The sequence below is a fragment of the Natrix helvetica genome (assembly GCF_964273705.1).
Source record: "Natrix helvetica genome assembly, chromosome: Z".
Classification (NCBI taxonomy): Eukaryota; Metazoa; Chordata; class Lepidosauria; order Squamata; family Natricidae; genus Natrix; species Natrix helvetica.
In genome coordinates, this window is record NC_138554.1 from 142,807,173 (window position 1) to 142,825,764 (window position 18,592).

The 18,592-nt window shown below is 56.3% G+C and overlaps 2 protein-coding genes across 3 annotated transcripts; both read left to right on the top strand.

The window, feature by feature from the left end:
* Positions 1-573: 573 nt before the first annotated feature.
* Positions 574-9,277, top strand: LOC309402032 (uncharacterized protein). 2 transcript variants are annotated; one of them, XM_081971518.1, is made up of 16 exons: positions 574-622; positions 725-831; positions 925-1,192; positions 1,288-1,428; positions 1,999-2,374; positions 2,749-2,838; positions 3,421-3,493; positions 3,607-3,800; positions 3,876-4,118; positions 4,320-4,418; positions 5,015-5,208; positions 5,325-5,499; positions 6,668-6,824; positions 7,603-7,756; positions 8,218-8,329; positions 8,702-9,277. In XM_081971518.1, exons 1-16 carry the CDS (start codon positions 611-613, stop codon positions 8,869-8,871), a joined length of 2,565 nt encoding a protein of 854 aa, XP_081827644.1. In that variant the 5' UTR covers positions 574-610; the 3' UTR covers positions 8,872-9,277. The 2 variants fall into 2 exon arrangements, with proteins under 2 accessions (XP_081827644.1, XP_081827643.1); XM_081971517.1 differs by having other exon boundaries at positions 610-640.
* Positions 8,903-16,666, top strand: LOC309381818 (GTPase IMAP family member 1-like; the record flags this gene model as incomplete). Its single annotated transcript, XM_081933102.1, has 5 exons — positions 8,903-9,005; positions 10,165-10,256; positions 10,707-10,790; positions 12,293-12,320; positions 13,385-16,666. 5 exons carry the CDS (start codon positions 8,903-8,905, stop codon positions 14,173-14,175), a joined length of 1,098 nt encoding a protein of 365 aa, XP_081789228.1. The 3' UTR covers positions 14,176-16,666.
* Positions 16,667-18,592: the final 1,926 nt, after the last annotated feature.

Consider the following 18,592-nt stretch of genomic DNA (forward strand, 5'->3'; position numbering starts at 1 on the left):
CCTCCTTCCCCCCCCCCCCCCGTGGGGGGCCCAGGAACTGCTAAAACAGGCGCATGGCCATATCCGTTTCCTTACAGACTCAGATTGGGAAGGGACCTTGGAGGTCATCTAGTCCAACCCCCTGCTCAAGCAGGAGAGCCTTACAGAATCACAGAGTTGGGAGGGACCTCAGAGGTCATCTAGTCCAACCCCCTGCTCGAGCAGGAGACCCTTACAGAATCATAGAGCCGGAAGGGATCTTGGAGGTCATTTAGTCCAACCCCCCTGCTCAAGCAGGAGAGCCTTACAGACTCCCAGAGTGGGAAGGGACCTTGGAGGTAATGTAATCCAACCCTTTGCTCAGTGACACACAGACACACAGACACACACACCGAGGAATTGGAGGGAGGCCGGGCGCCCAGCGACTCCCCTCCGATCTCGCCCCCACCCCTCCCGGACCCTTCCGCCACTCCGAGCGGCTGCGAAGGAGCCCCGGAAAGTTGTCGGGACGCATTCTGCCTGTTCGCGGGGGCGGGGGCGGGGGCAGGCGGGGCGGGGGCGTGGGGGGGCGGGTCGCGTCCCGGCCCAATGGGAGGAGGCGAGGCTTCCTCTTCCGCCTGACTTCCCGAGCATGGAGCCCGCGGTGGGTGGCTGGGCGCTGGTAGGGAAAGGGGGGTGAGTGGGTGGTCGGGCGGGCTGGGCAGCCGTTCAACCGGTCGAGCCTTAACCGCCTCTCGCCTTGCAGACGGTCGGGGGGCTGCAGTGGGCCTTGCGGGAGATGGGCTTCGGCGAGGGGCAGGTGGGGGCCGCCCTGCGCGCAGGCTGCCTGAGCGTCTCGGAGGCGGCAGACTGGTGAGTGCGGGGCTTTGTATGGGGGGCTTTTGGGGGGGTGCGGGGTCTTCTTAAGCCCCTCCCTCTGGTCGTCTCTCCTCCCCCGGAATTCAGGCTGCTGCGCGATCGCCCGGACGGGGGTCCCCACTCCCAGTCGCCTCCTCCCCGTCTCCGGCTCTTCCCGGGGGTCTCGGAGCCGCGCGCCACGGATGCCTTCCAAGCCTCCCGGCCGCCCCTCCTAATGGACGGGATGGGGGCAGCTGAGACGCCCGGGGAGGTCCCGGTCCCGCCGGTGTGGGACGGTCAGGCGCAAGCCCGGGATTTGGCGGATCGCTCGCAGCTGGTCCGGCAGCTGAAAGCCGAGAAGAGGACGAAGCAGCGGGTGAGCTCCGCTTGGAGGGTGAGGGGGTAGAATTTGCGAGCGATCCAAAGGCCCGACCTGCGCGGCAACTTTCTCCCTGGCTCTGCCTTCCCCAGGAGCGCGAGTTGGCCTTGCAGAGGATCGCCGACGACCGACGGCAGCACCGAGCCGGAGCAACGGCAACCCCCCGACCGGTCCCGGCATGCGCGCAGGCAGAGGCGATCCAGCCGTCCCGCCGTGCGCAGTGCCTGCTGGTGGTGAGGAGACGCGACGAATCCCTCACCCCAAATGAGGCGGAAAGGGGTAGCGGGTCAGCGCCGAGGAGGAGGGAGGAAGGGGGTCCCGGGGTCCCCCAGGATGAAGGCGAGGCGGGGGCAACCAAGCTCCGGACAATGACCTCTCTCTCTCTCTCTCTCTCTTTCTTTCTCTCTTCTCTTTTTCTTTTTCTCTTTCTTTTTCTCATTCTCATTCTCTTACTCGTTCTCTTTCTCTTTTTCCCTTTCACTCCCACTTTCTCTCTTTTTCTTTTGCCCTTTTTCTTTTTCTCACTTTCACTTTTTCTTTCTCTCTTTTTCTATCATTCTCTTTCTCTTCTCGTTCTTTGTCTTTTTCGTCTTTCTCTTTTTCTTTCTCTTTTACTCTCCTTCATCCTTTTCTTTTTCTCTTCTCTCTCATTCCGCCTCTTTTTCTTTCTCTCGTTCTTATTTCCTCATTCTTTCTCTTTTTACTTTTTCTCTTTCACCTTCTCTCGCTTTCATTATCTCCCTCTTTTTATCTTTCTCTTCTATCATTCTTTTTCTCGTTCTCTCCCCCACCCCCGCCCCCAGATCCGCCTGCCCAGCGGAGACTCTCTCCGCCGGACCTTCCCGGCCGAGGCCTCCCTGCAGAGCGTCCAGCGCTTCCTCCGGTCGCAACATCCGGAGCTCTCGCCCGCCTCCTCCTTCTTGCAGGCCGCCCCCAAACGGCGCTTCGGACCGGCCGACCTGCCGCTGTCGCTGCTGTCGCTGGGCCTGGTCCCCGGGGCCACCCTCTGCATTGTTGAGCCGGCGTCCGGGGGCGCCTCGCCCTACCCCGCCCCCCCGGAGCCCCTCCCAACAGAGGGTAGCCCCTGCTCGCCGTGGGCGGAAGATCCCCCTGGCACCCCGCAGGAGGGTCCCTCGAGCCGAGGGGGAGAGGTTCCCTCCCGGGACCCCCATAGGTGGGGTGAGCGAACTGGCGGCTTGGGTGGGTGGGCTTGAGCCTCGTTCATGCAGCTGACCGCCCCCCTTCAATTATTCCTCCCTCCATGGGGAGGGGGCTTTGCCCATCGTCTGAGCAAGGGAGGGTCTGTCCTGCTATAGGGGAGCTGCAGGTGGGGGGGGGGTCTTTGGCCTGGGGCAGGAAGGATTGGGTTGAGGGCTGCAGGCTTTTCCCCAGGCTGGCCTTGCAGAAGAGCTGGGTGAGGGTCTCTGCCTTCCCCTGCTCCCTCCCCCTCCCCCTGGCCTGGTAGGGTGGGACACACACACCCTCGGCTTCAGGGAGGGAGGGGGCTGGTTCCTCCCTCCCCTAACCTTCTCCACTCTGGGGGTCTCCTACAGGCAGAGGGCAGAAGCTGGATTCTGCAGAGCCCATGGAGCAGTACCTGCCGGCAGCCAACAGGGGGCAGCAGGCGCTGGGGGAAGAGCCAGGTGAGTGTGGAGGGAGGGGCGCGGGGCTGGTTTGTCTGGAGCTTCCTGTGCTGTGCCAACCATCCAGAACAGGGGGCAGCAACTGGCGGCCCTTGGGCCACATGTGGCTCTTCCATCCCTCTCCCTGTCACTCAAAACAGGCGTCATAACCGGCACTTAGTGAGCGCAGCGATTTGCTGAGCTTTTGACCCCCAGGAGGCCAACCCCGGATAACGCCAAGAAAAAAAGTTTCAGAAGAAAACAGAACCTATAATTCAACTCCATTCGCTGGTTTTGTGGCCCCTCGGGAAACAGTCAGGCCCCAGAAGGGTTTTGGCTCGGGGTATTTTCTTTTCTAAGGGTGTTTAAGGTTGCCAACTCCTGATCCAGAGAGAGAGAGAGACAGAGAGAGAGAGAGAAAGCCGTGGAGGGCATCTAGTCTGACCCCCTACTCAAGCAGGAGATCTTTGCAGAATTTCAGAATTGGAAGGCACTCAGAGGTCATCTAGCCCAGCCCTCTGCTTGAGCAGGAGACCCTCAGAGAATCCTAGAATGACAGCACTGAGAGGGTCTCTTACCCACTCCCCTCCTTCCTGTTCATAGGGGTTTTGCCTGCTGCCCGCGATGACCCTGCGGAGTCTAGCCATCGGTGGCCACAGGAGGGTCACCGGCTGCGGTAGGGCATTTTCAGCCTGGGAGTGTGTGTGCCAGCTGTTACCTTGGCACAGAGGAAGCCTGGGGTGGGGGGAGTTGAGCAGGGGCCCGTTTGAAGGATCTCTTTGCCCCCAGGAGGGAAGCCGAGGGGAGCAGCCCAACACCCCTGCCCCTCGCCGTAGCCCGGGCGGCCGAGCAGCGGCAATGCCGAATGCCCGTCCAGGGGGAGAACGGCCAGCTTGGATCAGGGTCCCCTGCAGCCTCAGTTTCCCTTTCGGTGCCTTCGCTGTTCAGGCTGTGTCTTCAGGGGACGGCCAGCCTCGTCTCAGGTAGAAGCCCCCTCCCTCTCTAAGCCCCCCTCCCCAAAGGCTCCGAGTTGCCCACTGGCCTCTCTGCCCCTCCAGCCCCCAGCAAGCAGTACCGTGGCAGCCTGGCTGCGCTGCCTCCCGGGCTGGCCCAGGTGTTGCTGGAGCACCTGGTGGGAGAGGCTCGCCTCCATCCTGGCAGCCTGTGGCTCTTCTCCGGCTGCCCCCTGCAGACCCTCCGCCTGGATTGCTACCCCTACACCACCAACCGGCTGCTTGCCGGGCTGCCAGCGTTTCCCGGCTTACAGCGGCTGAGCCTCTTCGGCTGCTCACTTATTACAGGTGAGAGGGGAATCTCTTGGCAACTGACCGGGACGTGGCCTGCGCGGCCTGTGTCTCCAGCCTGCCTTGGGAGGAAAATTGAGGGAGGGCGGAAGGGGTGGCTGGGTTTACACAGGGCCTCACTCCCCCCACCCCAAGAAGCAGAAGTTGGGCTCGGGATGGGGGGGCTGAGCTGAGCAGCCCCCCCCTATCTCCTCCCAGACCAAGGTCTGTCCGTAGTGCAGCGTCTTTTGCACCTGCAGCAGCTGAACCTCTCGGCCTGCGTGAAGCTGACTGACAACTGCCTGCCGTTCCTGAAAGGTTTGTCTGATACACACACACACACACACACACACACACACACAGAGTCTGAATTGATCAATTGGAACCCCCTGCTCAAGCAGAAGACCCAGAGAAGCCCAGGAGGACAGAGTAGGAAGGGACCTTAGAGGGAAAGAAGAGGAGAAAGTTAAAAAGAAGAAAGGAAGGAAGGAAGAGGAAAAGAAAGAAAGAGGGAAAGAAAGTGAGATGGAAAATGAGAAAGAAAGAAAGAGAGAAGGAAGAAAAGAAAGAAGGAAGAAATGGAAGGAAGGAAAGAAAGAAAATAATGTAAGAAAGAAAATAAAGTAAGAGAATGAAAGAAAGAGAGAAGAAAGAAAGAGAAGAAAAGGAAGGAAAGAAAATAAGAAAGAAAGAGGGAAGAAAGAAAGAAAGGGAAATAGGGAAAGAAGAGAAAGGACCAAAAGAAAGAAGGACGTTCTTAGCCCTGAATGGCCCCATTGCCCCCCACGTGACCTCTTGGGCCTAAACCCTCACCTGGCAAGTGGGGATGTGGGGGGTGGGTGGGGGTGAAGTGGCCGGTGAAGGAGGAGGGGTATTCACCTCCCCCCCTCCCCTCCCCCCTCCCCCTCCCACAGGGCTGCCGGCGTTGTCCCACCTGGCGCTGGACCAGACCGGAGTGACGGATGTCGGCCTGAGGGATCTCCTCCTGGGGCCTCCCTCCGCCCTCTCCCACCTCAGCCTCAACCGGACAGGGGTCACCGAGCGCACCCTCTGCCTCCTGCCCCACTGCGCCCCCAAACTGTGCGAACTCAGCCTCAAGCAGACCGGCGTAAGTGGGGGGAGCCCTCTGACCCCTCCAGCGGCCCAGAGGGGGGGGGATTCGGGAGTGGGGGGCGAGAACAGGGAGACGCATTTCTTATAGCGTTGGGCGGTGTCTGTCCTCAGATCAGCGACGTGTCTGCCCTGCGTCACTCGGAGGCCCTGCGGAGGCTGTTCCTGGACGACACCCCCGTGAGTGAGGCCTCCCTCGGGACCCTCGCCTCCCACCCGGCCCTCGGCTGCCTGACCCTCTCTGGCGTCCAGTCGGTCGCTGGGGATCGGGCTCTGGAGCTGGTCTCAGGTACGGGCCGGAGGTGGGCTGGTCCAGATGCCCCCCCCCCCGCCCCCCAGTGCCAACGGGGCCTTGGAGGGCCCCTGCAGCGTCTCTCAGGGCAGCAGTTGGGGGTGGACAGGTGGGGGGAGGGGAAGCCTGGCTAGGGGGAAGGCCAGGAGGAATCGCAGCAGCCCCCCCCCCCCCCGAGTCCCTTCAATGGGGAGGTGCAGGACAGAAGGGGAAGGAAGGAGGAAGGAAGTGGGAAAGGGTGGAAAGGAAGGAGGGAAGGAAGAAGAGAGGAAGAATGGAGAGAGAGAAGAAAAGGAGAGAGATAGGGGAATAAAGGAATCAGATAGATTGGAGGGAAGGAGGGAGGGAGGGAAGAAGAATAAGAGGGAAGGAGGGAGCGACATTGAGGAAAAAGGAACAGAAGGACGGAGGGAAGAAAAACAGATGGAGGAATAAAGGAACAAGTTTGGAAGAATTGAGGGAGGAAGGAGGGGAGGGAGGGAAAGAAAGAAGGATGGAAGACAGGAGGAAGGAGGTAGACTGGAAGAAGGGGGAAGGAGGAGGGGAGGAAGAAGGGAAGGAGGGAGGGAGGTTGAGGAAGGAGAGAAGAATGGAGAGGGAAGAAAGGAAGGAGAGCCAGAGAGAGGAAGGAGATAGATTGGAGGAGGGGAGGGAGGGGGACTGAGGAAGGGAGGGAAGAAAAAAGGAGAGATGGAGGAATAAAGGAACAAGTTTGGAAGAATTGAGGGAGGAAGGAGGGGAGGGAGGGAAAGAAGGAAGGAAGGAAGACGGGAGGAAGGAGGTAGACTGGAGGAAGGGGGAAGGGGGAGGGGAGGAAGAAGGGAAGGAGGGAGGGAGGTTGAGGAAGGAGGGAAGAATGGAGAGGGAAGAAAGGAAGGAGATAGATTGGAGGAGGGGAGGGAGGGGGACTGAGGGAGGGAGGGAAGAAAAATGGAGAGATAGAGGAATAAAGGAAGGAGTTTGGAAGAAGGGGGGAAGGAAGGAGGGGGGAGGGAAGGAAAGAAGGGAGGAAGGAAATAGATTGGAGGAAGGAGGGAGGGGAGGGTCAGCCCAAAAAGGGCAAAGGAAACGGGGGGGGGGGCAGGTTTTGTTTGGAGGGGGGAGGGGGGAACCGCTGGCAACTATTGAGGCATCCACCTGAGGCCTCCGGTGCCCCCTTTCCCAGCTCTGCCCCTGAGCCGGCTGGGGCTGCCCAGCCGCCACACAGTGACCGACGTTGGCCTGGCTGCCGTCTGCCGACTGTCCGGTCTCCTGGAGCTGGACCTGACGGACTACATCCACATCACGGACGAGGGGCTGCGGCCGTTGCCTGGGCTGGGCAAGTGAGCTCCCCACCCCCCACCCTCCCCCTCTTACCTGCCCCAGCTTAACCCCCAGCCCCTCCCCCCACAGGAGCTCCTTAAAGACCGGGGGGGGGGGAAAGGTCCCTGCCCCCAAATTGGATGGGAACATAAGAGGGCCAGAAAGGGAGCTTTTGCCTTACCTGAGCAGAAGGGAGGGAGGGAGGGAGGAGAGAGAGAGAGAGAGAAGGGAAGAGAAGAAGGAAGCAAGGGAAGGGATAGAAAGGAAAGGAAAGGAGGGAGGAAGAAGAAGAGAGAAGAAGAAAGAGATAGAAAGGGAAAGAAAAAGAAAGAAAGAAAGAGAGGGAGGGAGGGAGGAATAAAGGAAAAGAAAGAAAGAGGAGGAAAGAAGAGGGAGGAGGAAAGAAAGAAAGAAGGAAAGGAAGGGTGAGAGGAAGAAAGGAAAAAGAAAAATAGACACAAAAAGGAAAAGGAAAAGAGGAAGGAAGGAAAAAGAAAGAGAGAAAGGGGCAAAAAGAGAGAAGGGAAGGAAGGAGGGGAGAAAAAAGTCAGGAGGATGGGAAGAGAAAAGGAAAGAAAGAAGAAAGGAGGGAGGGTGGGAGAAGGGAAGGAAAAAAAGAAAGGAAAGAGAAAAGGAAAAAGAAAAGGGGGAAGGAAAAGAGAAAGAGAGAGGAAAGAAAGAGAGGAAGAAAGAAGATGGGCCTCCTTCTATGAGACACCCCCACCCCGACCAGAGGATGCCCATCCCTGCCTGGACTCGCACCCAGAGCCTCAGGGCCCCGGCGTGGCTCTCTTGCAGGCTGCGGCGCCTCTCCCTGGCCAACACGCGGGTGACGGATGAGGGCCTGCCCCACGTCCGGCTCTTGCGGCTTCTGGAGGAGCTGCGCCTGGACCGCCTGCCCGTCTCCAGCGCTGGCGTGGCCCACTGCCTCACGGGCCTCCCCCACCTGCAGGTATGGCTGCCAGGTATCCTCGACTGACGGCCGTTCCTTTAACGACTGCCTGAAGTCGCCAGAGGGACCTCCGACCGCTTTTCACACTCACGGCCCCGTTCCCGCCATCCAAATTCCCACGCTTGGCAACCTACTCGCATTTACGATGGTGTGTGTGTGTGTGTGTGTCACACAATGCCCTTCCCACGAGTCAACGGGGAAGCCCGATTTGCTTAACAACCGTGGGACAAAGGACAGCCGTGCCTCGCTTAAGAACTGCAGCGAGAAAAGTCGTAAAATGGGCCCAAACTCTCTTAACAAATGTCTCACGTGGACGAGAAACTTGGGGCTCCCTTGGCGTCGTAAGTCAAGGACTGGCTGTGGAATTTGGCTGGATCGTTGGGTTAGGGGCGTTGGGGGAGACTTTTTGCCCCCCAGCAAAGGGGGATCCCCAGTGCTGCGATTGGACCCCACTTTCCTAGGTGCTGAGTCTGGCTGGCACAGCCGTTGGAGACCCCGTAGCCAGGCTGGGCCTCGCGGAGCACCGTCAGCTGCTCAAGCTCAACCTGAGTGATACCCGCCTGACCGACCAAGGTAGGGAATGTGTGGGATCCCCCAGCCTCCCCCCATATAAGGGAACCCCTCCCTCAAGCCAGCTCCCTTTCTTTCTTTCCTTTCCCTTTCCTTTCCTTCCTTTCCTCCCTCCCTCCTTTTTCTCTTCCTTCCTTTTCTTTCTTTCCTCCCTCCTTCCTTTCCTTTTTTCCTTCCTTTTTCTTTCTTTCCTTCCTTTCTTCCTTCCCTCCCTTCTCTGCTTCCTTCCTTTTCTTCCTTCCTTTCCTCCCTCCTCCTTTCTCTTTTCCTATCTTCCCTCCCTCCATTCTCTTCTTCCCTCCCTTCCTTCCTTCCTTCCTTTCCTTCCTTCCTTCTTCCTGCCTCCCTCAACGTGCCCTCCCCAAATCTTTCCAGGGCTCCGCTTCCTGGCTCAGCTGCCCCTTGTGCAGCTCAACGTCGATGGCTCAGGGGTGACGGCTGCCGGTGTGGCTGAGCTTGTGGCCGCCTGCCCCACCCTCGCCCGCGTCCGCAGTGGCCGCCTGAGGGTCTTGTCTCCGACGGATGAGGAAGAGCCCGGCGTCTAGGTGGCACATCTGTCCCCGCAATACCAGGGAGATGCCTCAGCTGGCTTGGAGATTTTGCCTCTCCAGAGATGGAGAAGTGCCAGGAGGAGACTTGGGGTCCATCCAGCTGCTCTTGTTTGGAAGGGACCTCGGAGGTCATGTAGTCCAGCCCCCTGCCTGAGCAGGCTTTCCTCCGGAGAAACTGCTGGAGAGCCCTGCCTTCCTGCAAACCTTGCCCCCCCCACCCCACCCCCGGCCTTTGAGGATGAGCTGAGGGGAGGGTTTGCAAGATGCTTCCGGAGGGGGGGGGAGGGTAGGAAGACGTAAAGCCCCCTCCCCAGTTCAGTGTGTCCAGGAAGAGCCCTGGGAAACCGCCATCTTTGTGCCTTAACCGTGTCCAATAAAACGGCTGCTTGTTCTCACTCTTGATCTGGATGCGGCCTTTCTTTTCCCTGGGGTGGGTGGGGGGGGGGAGGCTTTCTGAGGGGGTGGGTGGGTGGCAAGGACAAGGTCCTCCCTGCTGTGGCCCCCTCCCCAGCACCACAATGGGCCGAGCGGGGTGGGTGGGTGGAGGGAGGGGAGGGGGCCGAGGGGGGGAGTCATCCTGGGCAGTTCCCCCCCCCACCCGTGCCAGGCTGGCCTACGCTGTGCAGCTGGGCTCCCCGCTCCTGCTTTAGGGCCGGGCACCTGAAGGGGCTCATGGGGGACGTTTCGTGACCCAACTAGAGAAGGTCATCAGTGCCGGTGGAAGAGGGGGAGGGGGAGGGGGAGGAAGGCCTGAGGGGTCCTTGGTGGTCTCTGGGCTTTCATGAGGGAGCCAACTAGGGAAGATCAGCTGCCTGGCTGACTTAGGACCAGTCCTTCTCTCTCAGCCCATCCCACCTCACAGGGCTGTTGTGAGAAAAAGAGGAGGGGGGATGTCGGATGGAGGGATGGGGAGAGACGCGGGTATCTCTTGGCTCCTTCAGCCAACGCGTGTTGTGATGCCAAGGGACCAGCCTCCGCCTCCTCCTTCCTCGGCCTGCTGCCAAACGGCCAACAACCGGTGGTTGATTGCGGCCACTTTGCCAACTTTTCAACCGCTCCCAAAAGCGGATGTCGGCTCCCCCCAATTTCCCCCCCCCCGCGCTTTGGGTGTCACCATTTCCTTATGGGGAGGGGACCTGCTTCCCAAATATGGAACGTGGCCATCCATACGGGTCGGAGAGATTGAGCAGGCGGTGGGAGCTGGCTGACCGGTCGGCAGGAAATTAACTCGGTTTGTTCGGGAGGGGGGGGGGGGTAGGTTTTAAGGAGGGGGCAGTTGGCTACAAGGGGTCGGGAGCGTTTTTAAGAGTTGGGGTCTCTTCCCCTCCCCCCTTAGGGCCCACCGGTGCAAACAAGACCCCCCCCCAAGGGGAAAGGAGGTAGGACTGAGGATACATTATAAGGCGGGGGGGCGGATTGAAAGCCCCCTCCCCATTGCGAAGGGCTTGAGTGGTGGTCGAGAGGAAGAAACAGCCGAAGAGGAGGGGGTCTCGAAAGCGGTTTTGCCTTGCGAGGGGGCTTTGCCGGGTGTGTGGAGTGGGGTGGGGGCTCACCCGTCTCTGCTCGGCGGTGGCCAGACTTCCCACTCACCCACCCGGGGGTCCAAAGGGGTTTGGGCAGCCTTGGGAAGAAGGGTAGGGGGCTTCAGAGGAGGCAGAGAAAGACTGCGCAGGCGCGGGGGGCATTTTTTGGGGTGCGCCCCTTGTTATGAGTTGGGGGGATAAGCCCCTGTTGCCTCGCTGCAGCCCGCAAGGAGGCGGGGCGAAAAAAGAGGAGAGGTGGGGACGATGCCAGGCGTTGCCCGTCTCCACTTTCGCTTTCGTTTTCAGGGACTTTCGCTGCAGGAGCCACGTAGCACAGCGGGGAAGGAAACCGAGGTCGCAGAGCGAGACGGAGGCCCCTCCACGGCGAAGGCAAGAAGGGAGGAGGGTCTCACGGGGGTGAAGGTCCCGCAGGGAGAGACCCCTCCCCCCCAGATCCGCGCAAAGCCCACCCTCCCATCTAGCTCCCTCCGCCCGGGCTGAGCTCTCTGCTCCCCCCACCCCGATTGCGTTCCCGGCCACGCCCCCACCCGGGCCGAGGGAAAGAAAGGCGCCCCCTCCCCCCAAAAGCGAAAGCGGGCAGGAGTTGCGCCCACCCCCTCCCCCGCTTCCCTTCCTGCTCCAGGATCGCCCCGCGCCCCCGAGCAGCTCTTTTGCCTTTGGGTGGGGCAGGGAAGAAAAGAGTGGGGCAGTGCCCCTCCCTTTGCGGGAACGGGGAGGCTATGCAGGGTCTTCGGGACCCTCGCTTAAAAGCGTCGGGGGTCTCTTGAATGTAGTGGGAGGGGGGCACGGCTTCTTCCTTCTCCCCATAGAAGAGCCGCTGGGAGAGGCGTCACCGTCTGGGTCAGCCGTGGGGCGGCTCGTGACCTAAAAAGGAGGGGCAGCGCTCCCCTTTCTCCCCCCCCCCCCAGGAGCCGCGCCCCCCAGGCCCTCCTTCCACTCAGAAAGGGAGGGAAGATCTGCCCCTCGTCAGCCTGGAATGAAGGAGACGTTTTCTAAGACTCCGAACAATTAAGCAGTTCGTGGTTAATTAACCATTAGCAATTAAGCTTGCCAAAGGAAGTTTTGGGGATGTCCAACACTGGAGATTTTCAAGGAGAGAGTGGGTGACCATTTGTCTGGAATGGTTGGGGGTCTCCTGCTCCAGGAGGGGGTTGAACTAGATGACCTCTGAGGCTCCTTCTGACACTGCCATTCCATGATTCTGTAAGGGTCTCCTGCTTGAGCAGGAGGGAGGACTAGATGACCTCCAATGTCCCTTCCAACTCTGGTTTTCTCAGAGTCCCCTGCTTGAGTAGGGGGCTGGACTAGATGACCTCCGAGGTTCCTTCCAGTTCTCTTCTGATTCTGGTTACCTCTCATCCCCCCCCCCCCAGACTAATGAACCCCCTGGAACCACCGGCAGCCAAGAATGACCTACCAGTCAACTTCGGAGACAGCTTGGCTAGATGTGAGAACATCTTCTGAAAGAGTTTGTGTGGGTGTTTGTGTGTGACTGTTTTGGGAAAGGGGACATGCACGGAATTTGGGGGGGGGGGCAAATAGACTCCAGGGCCAGTTTGGGACGGCCCCCCCATCCTGCTGCCAAATTATGCGGTGGCCCTCCCCCAAAGAATGGGGGTCCCCCAGCCCCACTTTCCCCCTCCCCCTTTTCCACTTGGTGGCCCCTCCTGCCTTCCCTCTTCCCCCTCCCTCTCTGCCCCTCCTTTGCCCCCTTACTAGCTCCCTTCAGGGGCTCCAGAGCAGCTTTGGGGCGGGGCCTTGAAAGGGGTGGGGGACAAGACTGCGGTTTCTGGGGAGGGGGCCGCTGACATGCCAAGCCCTCTGGGTGTCGAGAGCCATGTCTGACCTGTGTTTCCTTTCCTCTCTTCCAGGAAGCCACGGATGAGGAGGCCACGCTGGGTAAGTGAGGAGGCCACCCCTGGAATTTGAGTGGGTGTCTTGGGGGAGGCGGTCAACACACTTGGAGAGGCAGTGAATTCCGGTTCTGAAGCACTGCACCGGATAGGTCTCTTCCCATAGTGGGCGGAGTTTTTGCTGGCAGGCCCATTGAAGGGCTGCCTTGGGCCCTCTGTGGAGACCCCTCCCCACTCCTGAGCTACCCTCTCCCTCCCTCCCTGAGGGTCTCTGCTGCCCACCAACGGTCCCCTCCGGCCTCCACCTAATCTGCTAATCTTTAGGGTCCTGGAGACTCCCCTTGTGTCCGTTTGGGGGGGGGGATATGCAGGACAGCCACAGAAGGGCTGCGAGGTTCAGGCAGGCAGGAAAAATGGGGCGGGGGGTGTTGGGCCTTGGATGGACCCATTTCAGCAAACTCTCTGGATCGACCAGAAAGGTTCCATCACGATTTCCCTACTCTACACAGATTGTCCTCCCTGTAGGTTTGATCTCACTCTGGCCGAAACAAACCATGTTGGAAGATGGCTTGCAAACTTCCTGGGGGGAGACGGGGAGGGTCAAGCCTGGTTGGTCAAGCCTGTCTCTGTATCCTGCCCTCCCCCCCCCTAGCCCAGTGGGTCAGAGATCCTCCTGCGACCCTTTGTCAGCGGTCTTCAGCCTATTCAGCTTACTTGGACCCAGCTTTGCTGGTGAGGACTGGATGCAGTGGCTGTATTCGGACATACGGTAGTGGAGCGCTGAGGTGGGACTCACCCTTTGGACCCCGGCTGCCCTCTGAAACCAGGGGGTAATTTTGCAATTTTGGGCTTTGTCGTTTAATCCATAGAGTTTTCCTAAAGTTGGGATTTCCGTTGTGAGAATCTGTGTGGCTGAGCAGCCCAATTTAGCCATTCTGGCAGAGTCCCCAAAAACCATCATTAAATCACTTCAGGACAGGGGTGATTCTTTTCCAAAATCCTCAACCATTTCCAGCCTGCTCAATGAGGCCCCATGTTGGATTATGGTCCCCTTTTTCTTCCTGGGCACTTGATAAATCTCTCAATTCCTTTTTGTAATGTTGTATTCAGAACCTGCAGGTGAAGATGCCGAACTCCGGCTCACCCTCGTCGGAAAGTCCGGAGGCGGGAAAAGCGCCACGGGGAACAGCATCCTCGGTCGCAAGGAGTTCGAGTCCGTTGTGTCGGCAAAGACCACCACCCTGCATTGCAAAAAAGGGCAGGGGGATTGGCAGGGTAAGAAGATCTCCGTAGTCGACACGCCGGGCATTTTTGATTCCGAAAACTATGATGAGATTGTACGACGGGAGATCATGGCTTGCGTGGAGCTCTCCCGGCCTGGCCCCCATGCCCTGATTTTGGTGAGCCAGGTGGGACGCTTCACCACCGAAGATGCAACCGCCGCTAAGTGTGTCCAGGATATCTTTGGGGCCGAGTCTGCCAGGCACACAATTATTGTGTTCACCTGCGTGGAGGATTTGGGCGGGACCCCCCTGCAGGAGTACATCCAAAAGTCCAACAACAGGAATCTGAAGGGAGTGATTCGGCAGTGCGGGAACCGCGTCTGTGGGTTCAACAACAGGGCCGAGGGAGACGAGCAGAAGAGGCAGGTCTCAGGTCTGATGAAGATGGTGAAGAAAACAGTTTCGGCAAATGGGGACAGATACTACACCAACCGGCTATACGAAATACCCAACATTCAGGACGAGGACGTCAAAGCGTTCCTGGCCGAGAACAAAAGGGGCAGAGAAAGGGTGTCCCAGAGACCCTGGAGCTCCGCTGAAATTGTCACAGTGGCTGTGTCATGTTGCTTGTTCGTGGCCATTGTGATCGTCATTATTCTCTTGGTCCGCTATTTGTGAGGGGACTCCTTCTTTCTACCTCTGTAACCGTCTGGTTCGGGCCCGCAACCGAACAGGACAGATACAGACGTCAACGGATAGTTAGGACTGCAGCAACAACCATCACAACCAGCCTCTACTGTCCATTGTAGATTCCATGGGTCAGAAGGAGGGCTGTGAAAATTGCTACAGACCCCTCCCATCCTGGACAGAATCTATTTTAATTTCTCCCCTCAAGTTGATGCTATAGGGCCGGGATGGAGAACCTAAGGCACGTGTGCCACAGGTGGCATGTGGAGCCATTTCTGAGTGCACGTGAGGTGTTGCCCTGTCAGCTCCAGCGCGCATGCTGGCCAGGTATTTTCGGCCTTGATTTTCAGCCGTTTTCACCCTCCGGAGGCTTCCCTGAAACCTCTGGAAAGAGAAAAACGTCCCAACGTGCAAACTGGAGGTTTAGGAATGGACTTCCACTTTGCACATTGGGCTGATTTTCGCCCTCCTGAAGCCACCGGAGGGAGAAAAACGGCCCAACACGCAAACCAGAAGTCTGAGAACAGCTCATTTCTGGCCTTTGGAGGGCCTCTGGAGGGGGTGGGAAAGGCCTTTTTCGCCCTCTCCAGGCTCCTAGAAAGGGTCTGCAGCCTAGGGAGGGCGAAAAATGGGTCCATCCTGCCATTGCATGCCAAAAGCAGGAGGGAGTGTGCGCATGCACGGGGTGGGGGTGCATAGAATTATGGGGGTGGGCACGCACCCCCTCCCCCACGCTCCTCCCTACTTTTGGCACGTGATGGCAAAAAGGTTAGCCACCACTGCTATAGGTGTCAAACTGGATTTGTTTGAGGCCCAGATCAGCACTGTAGTTCTCCTCAGCAGGGGAGCCCCTGTGCCCCGCTTTCAGCCTGGACGGCCTCCTGCAGCACTTTGTTGGCCAAAAGGAGGCACGGGAGAGCCTGGGCTCATCTAGTAAGTAACTAGTAAGTCTTTCTCGTCTTTTCTATTAAGTGTCTGCTTATCTTCTTATGATTATAACTTTATAGCTTGTATTTACCATTTATATTGCTTTATTTAGTATCCTATCAGGATTGCTGTCGATTGCTCGTTTAGTAGCCTAGGACCAATGTTCCCTCTAATTTTTTTTCAGTGTGTGCGGAAAAGTATAGTGTTTGAGCAGCATATTTTCATGCCTGAGCACCTGAATTTTTTCCACAGATGTTTTACAGAGCAATTGATTTATAGGATCTGAATTGGAATGGAGAAAAATGGTTTTGTGCGTGTGTGTGTGTGTGTGTTTGAGTGAGCGAGGGGTCCGGTAAGGGAACTGCGCCTATTTAGAAAAGGTAAATTATTGCAAACATGATCAGTCGAGGATAAGTATGGGGACAGGTTGGGCGGTAGAGAGAAAGTGATAAAAAAGTGGGAGAGAGGAAGAAAAAAGAGGGAAGAGAGACAGAGAAGGAGAGAGAAAGTGACAGAAGAGTGGGAAAGAAGGAGAAAGAGACAAAGGGAAAGAGGGTGAGAGAGACAGAAAGAGACAAAGAGGAGAGAGAAGGAGAGAGAGAGAGAGAATGGAAAAGAAGGAGGGAGAAAGAGAAGAGAGACAAAGAGAAAAAGGATGAGAGAGACAGAGAGAGAAGAGAGGAAGAGGAAAGAGTAAGAGAGAACATCTCATTTTAACCCTGAGGTGCAAATATTCTCTTTGTTTGGTAATTTTATTTGTCCATTTACAATCCAATACTCTTATTTCTCCTTAAGTTCATCAAGAATTCCCTTCTTTTTATTGAATTTATCACAATACCTTGAGAGCAACTTTTTCAGCATAGCTTTACAGCTATTTAAAATATATATTAATTTAGGTCAGGTTTTCAGAACATTAGTCTACTATTTATAAGTCACTAAGAGCAAAGAAACAGAATTCAGAAAGCTGGCTTCCCATTTTGTAATGCCTATTGCCTGCTTAATTTTCTACCTACATTTTTGATAACTGATATTCACTGTTGACCCAAGAAGCCCATCGTAGAAAGAATCCCTCCCTATGAACTTTGTTGGGTTTCCATGGAATGAAGTTTGATCTTTTTCTCAACCATACAGTAGCATATTCTTTCTAAGGAGGATATAATCAAGATAGTCCATAATTGCCTATCAATCTAACAGTATGGCGATTGACAATCTCTTTATATTTCAACTCTAACTCTTTCAGTCTGAAAGGTCTGGTGAGGAGAAATCCAAAAATTCTTTTAAAGAGGAAAAAAATGCTTGCACAATTGCACCCATGGAGACGTGTATATGTTACGGTGAAAGACCGAAATTGGTGAAAGTCAACAATCACCGGTGAATGTCGACATTCACCAGATACGCTTGGCGAATGTCCGAAAATACCCTTATCCTCTCGACACCCTTCTATTCGCAGAGTTTTTTTTTAAAAACCTGCGATCCTGCGATCGACATAAAAAAAAAAAACTCCGCGAATAGAAGACCTTTAAAAGGAAGCGAGGAGCCGAGGTATTAGGCTAAGGGGATTAGGGTAAGGGTGTCGAGAGGATAAGGGTATTTTTGGACATACACCCTTACCCTAATCCCCTTAGCCTAATACCTCGGCTCCTCGCTTCCTTTTAAAGGTCTTCTATTCGCGGAGTTTTTTTAAAAAAACCTGCGATCCTGCGATCGACATTAAAAAAAAAAACTCCGCGAATAGAAGACCTTTAAAAGGAAGCGAGGAGCCGAGGTATTAGGGTAAGGGGATTAGGGTAAGGGTGTCGAGAGGATAAGGGTATTTTCGGACATTCACCAAGCGTATCTGGTGAATGTTGACATTCACCGGTGAATGTCGACATTCACCAGATTTCGGTCTTTCACCGTAACATATATACACAACACAGAGAGAAACAAACTTAACAAAGTGCTAAGTCTGTCCACCAACACTCCCTCCCTCTCTCTCTCTCTCTCTCTCTCCCTCTCTCTCTCTCCTCGGATTTGCCGAGAAAGAGAGAGAGGGAGGGAGAGAGAGAAAGAGAGAGAGAGAGAGTATCCCTCCTTCCTTCAGTCCAACACTCTCGCGAGCATCCCGGCCAGACAAGAGGGACTGCAGAAGGTCTCCTCTCCTCGAGTCTAGGGCAGCGAGTCATTCGATGGGAAAGTTGCCTCTTGGAAGGAATGACCCAGCTTGGCTCCCACTTTCGATCTGCCGCCCAACGACCGAACGGAGAAGCAAAGAGGCAGGAGAGACGAAGCGGGAGCCAAGCCGGGTCATTCCTTCCAAGAGGCAACTTTCCCATCGAATGACTCGCTGCCCTAGACTGCGGAGACCCTCTCTGCAGTCCCTGTCGTCTGGCCCGGATGCCCGCGAGAGTGTTGGGCTGACGGAAGGAGGGATATACTCTCTCTCTCTCTCCCTCCTCCCTCCCTCCCCCCTCCCCCCCCTCTCTCTCTGTGGCAAATGGCAAATCCGAACAGCCACTGCTGGCAGCCCGTCCCATACCTTCTCCCAACCTCCCCACCCCTTCTCTCAGCTACTTTCTGCCTTGTGAACCTAGAACTGATTGCTGTCTCCAGGCTAGCTCTCCTCTCCTACCACTGCGCGGCAGTTGGAAACTGCTGCCCTGTGTTTTGTTGCCACGTGCGTGGCCGCGCACCTTAGAGGGAACATTGCCTAGGACTATCGCTGAGTGTTGTATCTTACGATGATTGTATTATATGATTATGGTGCTTTATCACTTATTGCTTGTATGTACTCTGAGAGCTTCTGCACCAGGGACAAATTCCTTGTGTGTCCAATCACACTTGACCAATAAAGAATGTTCTGTTCTGTCCTGTTTTGTATTCTGTTCTGTTCTCTTCTGTATTCTACCCTGCCGTATACTTCCCTTATTCCTTATTCTTTCCAAAGTTTTAGCAGGCAGCAGAAGTTGCTGTGTTTGGGTGGGGGGGGAGGGGGACTAGGAGAGTGGGCACCCCCCCCACTTTGACATCTTCCCTCCGGGGGTGTCACTTTATGTCTTCCCATCTTTTCTCTGAATCCCAGGATAATGTTGCAGGGGACACAGTCAAACATTCCTTATTTAAAGAGAGAGAAAATCTTTCCTCTTCCAAATCTGAACTCAGAATCGTGAAAATCCCAAACGTTTCTAAAATTATAATTTATAAATGATAAATTACGGTATTGGGCAAGCTGAACCTGAAATTTTACTCTACGTAGATGATACCTCCGGATTTACCGAAGGAGCAGAAATATCTCCTCGTTGCATTTCACCAAAACAAAACTCGGCCTCTTTTTACCACCAAGGGTCTCCAAACGTGTCCACTTAAAGCTTGTGGATGTGGACTTCCATTCCAAGCAAATTTGGAGACCTCTGAGTTAGGAAAGGGAATTTTCCGCCTTGTTTGGGAGGTCCACCTTCAAAGCTGCCATTCTGGGCCAGGGAAGTTGGAGGGCGGGTCCTGC

Bases quoted from the DNA above. Each gene is read 5' to 3' on its own strand.
- LOC309402032 (XM_081971517.1), top strand. From the start codon at position 611: ATGGAGCCCGCGGTGGGTGGCTGGGCGCTG. The intron at 4,119-4,319 runs GTGAGAGGGGAA...ATCTCCTCCCAG, and splicing joins CGGCTGCTCACTTATTACAG to ACCAAGGTCTGTCCGTAGTG. The intron at 7,757-8,217 runs GTATGGCTGCCA...CCACTTTCCTAG, and splicing joins CGGGCCTCCCCCACCTGCAG to GTGCTGAGTCTGGCTGGCAC.